We start from the raw sequence: 5254 nt of genomic DNA on the forward strand, positions 1-5254 counted from the left end.
TTGAACCAGCCTGGCTATTTTCCTCTGATCTCTCATTAACAAGGCATTTTCACCCACAAAACTGCCGCTCACTGAATGATTTCTTTTGTTTTTCACACCATTCTCTGTAAAATCTAGATTGTTTTCTTTGAAAATTCCAGGAGATTTGCTTGTGCATGGGAGGGGAAGCTGGGGCAGGGGAAGGTTTGGGATTGTAACGTTCAACTATCATTCATTCTTTGGGGCACCCCTCTGTTTTTGTGGATGTTTGTGAAGAAAGAGAATTTCAGGATGTATATTGTATATATTTCTCTGACATTAAATGTACCTATTGAAACCTATTGAGATCACCAGTTTCTGACATTACCCTAAATTTACTGTAACAGTAGTGTGCTTCCCGTCAGTTCTGTCAAACACCATTGATGATATTAAATAACTGAAAGCTATTTTTCCCACTCCCTCAATTTACCAAACTCATCCTCCCCCAATCCCATCTGGTGCCCTGACTGCTTGTCTCCATCGCAACACAATATTTCTAATCACTCCTTCATCTTTCATAGTCCTGATTTTCCCAGCCCGCCCTCCATAGAGACCGATACTCAACGTTTGGAGCGCTCAGCTTCTGAACGCTATGATGACATTTCCGCCATTGCACGGAAGGAAGTGTCGTGACTCAGCTCTCCGCAACCCCTCACGCTTACACATTTACCTAGTCCTCACCCAAAACCATTGTTTGTTATTCAGTTTTAGTCATTTCCTACTCGACTGCGCTTGCTCTTTAAAAAAATTATTAAACCAAATGACCTGACACATAGACTTGCAGTTACCGCAAATACGTCATTTTCACCTGGTATTCGACATACCACAGACTCTCTCTCTGTCTCCCTAATAAGGGAGAAAGAGGTGTCTCCATTTTCCCAGTGAGCGGAGATGCATAACAAACAGCTCTCTGGTTTATTATGTTCAAAGTCCGTTACGTCGCTTTTTTCCAGTTCTGTGACTAAAGATCACAAAGATCCTAGGCATCCAGGCACACAGCAGATATTCTGACTCCCATGATGACACATCTGTAACCTGCCCTGTCTCATTCCTAATAACAGGTCAAGTATCATACATTCTCTCGTTGGGACTTCAATGTACTGATTGAGAAAAATTTTCTGAACACATTTGACACATTTTCTCCCATCTGGTCATTTTACAGTATGGGAATCCCATTCAATATGTTTTCTCTACAAATATGATGTTATAAATCCCGTGGGCTGTTCTGTGGTCTATGATATAGCCCCATTAATGTGGTCATACCTTTCTTCTTGGACTTATTGGATGAGATGGACTTACCATGTTTTTTTTTTCAGTTCTAATGAAGGGTCTTGGCCTGAAACGTCACTGTTTATTCTTTCCCACAGATGCTGCCTTGTCTGCTGAGTTCTGCCCGCATTTTGTGTCTGTTGCTTGGATTTCCAGTAACTGCATATTCTCTTATTTCTCAGCCTCACTGGACAAGTTCCCCAGTCTGTCCTGGCAGAGCACTGCTGTGATATTTTCATTGGCTAGGAACACCACCCATCCTCCTTTAATCCCTCTGGACCTGTCACCTCAATAACAACGGAACCCCAGAACACTGAGCTGCCAAACTTGCCCCTCCTGCACCAGTCTCACTATTGGCTACAAGATCATAATTCCAGGTGTTGATCCATGTTGTGAGCTCATCTGCCTTTCCTACAATACTTGCACTGAAATATACAAAGCTCAGGACATTTGTTCCACAATGCTCAATCTTTTGATTCCAGACTTTGTCTGATGACTTAACAACGCCCGTCTCCACAGTCTCCCCACTATCTGTTCTGGGTCTCTGGTTCCCATCCTGTAGCAAAATTCACTAGTGCTAGAAGGGTGGAGGTCTGACCAAGATTGCTGGGGTGAGTTTTGTCTGAGCAGTTATGGGAGAAAGCAGGAGTCAGTAAGAACAGGTCTGGTAATTAGGATAGACAGGGACATTAGAGAGGCAAGGAAAGGAATACTCAGTTGCAGTCAGTGCCTATTTTATTAGCTGCCTCCTGTCCCGAATAAAGTGACCATTAATAAGGTACGTTCATTGTCTTCTGCTGCTGTAGCCCGTCCATTTCTAGGTTTGATGTGTTGTACATTCAGGGCTGCTGTTCTGTACACCACTGTTGTGATGCATGGTCACTGGAGTTACTGACACCTTCCTGTCAGTTTGAACAAGTCGGACCATTCCCCTCTGACCTCTCTCATTAACAAGGCGTTTTCACCCACAGAACAGCCACTCACTGCATGTTGTCGTTACAGGAGGCACCTAATAAAGTGGCCTCTGGGTGTATATATGATCTCTGATCACACCCCATCTAGTGGCTTGTGAACATAACATTTCAGAATCAGATTTAATATCAGCAACATATCCTGTGGAATTTATTGTCCTTGGATCAGCATTACAATGAAATGCATAATAGAGAACAAAAAACTGAATTACAGGGAGTAAATATATTAAATTGTTAAATTAAATAAGCAGTGCAGAAATAAAATTAAAACTAGTGGTGAGATAGTGTTCATGGGTTAAATTTCTAGTCAGAAGTCAGATGGCAGAGGGGAAGAGCTATTCCTGAATCATTGAGTGTGCGCGTACGGGCTCCTGTATCTCCTCTCTGATGGTAGCGATGACAGCAGGGCATGTCCTGGGGTGATGGGGCCATCTTTTTCAGGCATTGCTCCTTGAAGATGTCCTGGATACATCGGAGGCTGGTGCCCAGGATGAAGCTGACTAAGTTTACAACTCTCTGCAGCACCAATCCCCCATCCGCCGCATTACCGGTTGGCGATGCCAGTTAGAACGCTCTCCGTGGTACAGAAGTACTGTGGGGGATCATTTCCAAATTCACAGAAAGCACTCCGCATTACTTTTGCAAATTCTAGCAAATTCACTGTATCTCTGGAAACATTTGCTGTCTGTACATATCTTTCAAAATAATAACAGCCAGAATGAAACTTAACTTGAAATCTTTTCATATTTATAGTTTATTAAATATATCCAAATGAAAGGTTCTAATACTTCAAAAATAAAGACAATAATCTCATGGTCTACGTTATAAATATCAATTAATAAATGCAATAGTTTTTAAATATTTCTAAATGTTGAATTAGTCAAAATAAATATAAATAAAATTAAACACTGTAAATAACATTTTGCAAACAATTGCTAACATACAACTTCTTAAGTTTACAATGTCATTTCTTTTACAGATTAACCTCTGTAACTTTTACAATTGTACGACCAAATGCTGAACTAGAACGTTCATACTTTATAAGGCGGTTACTGCCTCTGTTTAACCATATTTTACACGTTGCACGGTTCAATGAACTGAAAAAAATTCCAAACTCCCAAGGTGACTTTGCTCTGACCACTCTACGTGTGGCATATGTGTGTCAGTAGGAGCAAGCTTTTTTATCAGTCGCGAACAAAACGTGCACCCCAAATACTAACAGGATAATTAAAAAAAATCCTGGTGTGGAGCAGAAATCACGGAGAGAGGTTGGGCTTGCATGTCCAACCAACTCCGTAATGTTTTCGCTCTTTTGTTTCTATCACTCCAGCTAGTTAATAATCACTGGGAAATAAATAGATAAATAAATAAATATATATATCGTGGTATATATAAAAAGTAGTTCTGCCAATTCCAGCGGTGAGCCCACTTTCACAGACTCATAAAGCGAAGAGCTCGGGCTGATTTCTCCATGAACCGGACAAAGTCTCGCAGGATGACATGCGCATTCACTTGTCTGTTCCACTCTGTTGTTGACACTAAGCCTAAGGCAGATGATTCCATCTCGCTCTCGCTCACGGTACTGATGCCAAACTCGACATTTAACTGAAATATAAAGAGGACAGCAGGGCTTGTGACTTGAGTCTCCATAGCTTTCAGATGGGTTTACCGCAGCCATAATTGCGCCGCTTCGTTTACACTTACCTGGTGCATTATCAGTTCCGTGAGGCGTTGGGCACTGGACCGCATCCATATTATTTGTTCACTTGAACGCACGATGGATGTTTCCGCCAGCAATAAGAAAGGGTTGTATTTATGGAGGCCTTTTACAATCGCTTTCAGGCACGTTTCCTAAACAGGAAAAATACTACAAGTAAGAAATAATCTTGGCTCGGGCTCTTCAGTTTTGACGACTTGTAGCTGAATTTAAATGAACTCTAGAATTCTCGTTTGTAAAACTGACAATTTTGCCGGGTTGTGCAAATTGGTTTAAACGCTGCTTTGTTGGAACCTGACTATCGTAAACTACGAGCGAAATGCCTACTCCTTTTTGTTTTCCCTAGAGGTACACTTTTCTATAGACTGAAATGCCCTACTTTACAAGGAAACGGCTGCTCCTTCGGGCTTCACTCACCTTATGGAAACTGATCTTTGTACATCGGTCCTGAGATCGGATCTGCGGCAGGTTGAAGTCGTGGGTGAGCAGCGATCCCTGGTTCCCGTCACAGAAGGAGAAATACTCACACAGCTGCGGGAGAGGGGGGACGGGAGGGGTGGAGAGAGATCAGACAGCGAATAAGTGAACTGCAAAGTGAAGACCAAGGCAAAGTCTGCGGGGCGCCACCCCCTCACCTCCTCGTACTCACTCACCTGAGCATCCCGGAGCTCGGCCGCTGAGCTCTGGATCTGCAGCGCCAGGGAGTCGCAGGTTGCGCAGCCTGGGGCGGCTGCAGCGGTCCGCTCCGTCAGCGGGAAAGTGGCGACTCTTCCACAGAGCACCAGGAGTAGAAGGTAAAAACCTGCAGGGAAAGAGACAGAACGGAATAAGAATTCCCGCTTCGGGCAACCGCTCCGAAATGTGTTGAACTGATAACCGGAGCTTTATTCACTGACTTTCAGCAAGTCCCATGTTGTCCTCCCCGTACAAAGGTGTTCGATCTTTAACTCCCCAAGCTCCATTCTCCCCACTATTTATTAATCGCCCCCTTTGGGGAAAATCCAGTTACTAATGTTTTTTTCGCAATGTTTGTGTTACAGCACCTATTAGTCACTGTTGGATTCTTCCTTCCCATGTGGCTGTCCTTCCTCTACGTTGAAGATGACTTCCACTCCAGTTCTCTTCCTTCTGACGTGAACGATCGGGATAATCGTGGTTGATCGGCGTGATGGTCAAACGTGGAAATGCCAAGTGACGATACCAATCGTTCACCTCCGATAACCGCGAATGGAGCCCGCAATATTACGAGACCTTTTAATTAAATTTTGAGAATTGATCA

At 43.2% G+C, this 5254-nt stretch overlaps 1 protein-coding gene across 1 annotated transcript; it reads right to left on the reverse strand.

Annotated features, from left to right (window-relative positions):
- Window positions 1-3689: 3689 nt before the first annotated feature.
- LOC140732522 (interleukin-6-like) lies at window positions 3690-4887 on the reverse strand. Its single transcript, XM_073055292.1, has 5 exons — window positions 4872-4887; window positions 4629-4777; window positions 4393-4506; window positions 3963-4109; window positions 3690-3863 (listed from the first exon to the last, which is right to left on the reverse strand). Exons 1-5 carry the CDS (start codon window positions 4885-4887, stop codon window positions 3690-3692), a joined length of 600 nt encoding a protein of 199 aa, XP_072911393.1.
- Between the last annotated feature and the right edge of the window lie 367 nt (window positions 4888-5254).

The sequence above is a fragment of the Hemitrygon akajei genome, chromosome 8 (genome assembly GCF_048418815.1).
Source record: "Hemitrygon akajei chromosome 8, sHemAka1.3, whole genome shotgun sequence".
Classification (NCBI taxonomy): Eukaryota; Metazoa; Chordata; class Chondrichthyes; order Myliobatiformes; family Dasyatidae; genus Hemitrygon; species Hemitrygon akajei.

Bases quoted from the DNA above. Each gene is read 5' to 3' on its own strand.
- LOC140732522 (XM_073055292.1), bottom strand. The intron at 4,507-4,628 runs GTGAGTGAGTAC...CCTCTCCCGCAG, and splicing joins CCGAGCTCCGGGATGCTCAG to CTGTGTGAGTATTTCTCCTT. The intron at 4,110-4,392 runs GTGAGTGAAGCC...TTTCCTGTTTAG, and splicing joins CAAAGATCAGTTTCCATAAG to GAAACGTGCCTGAAAGCGAT.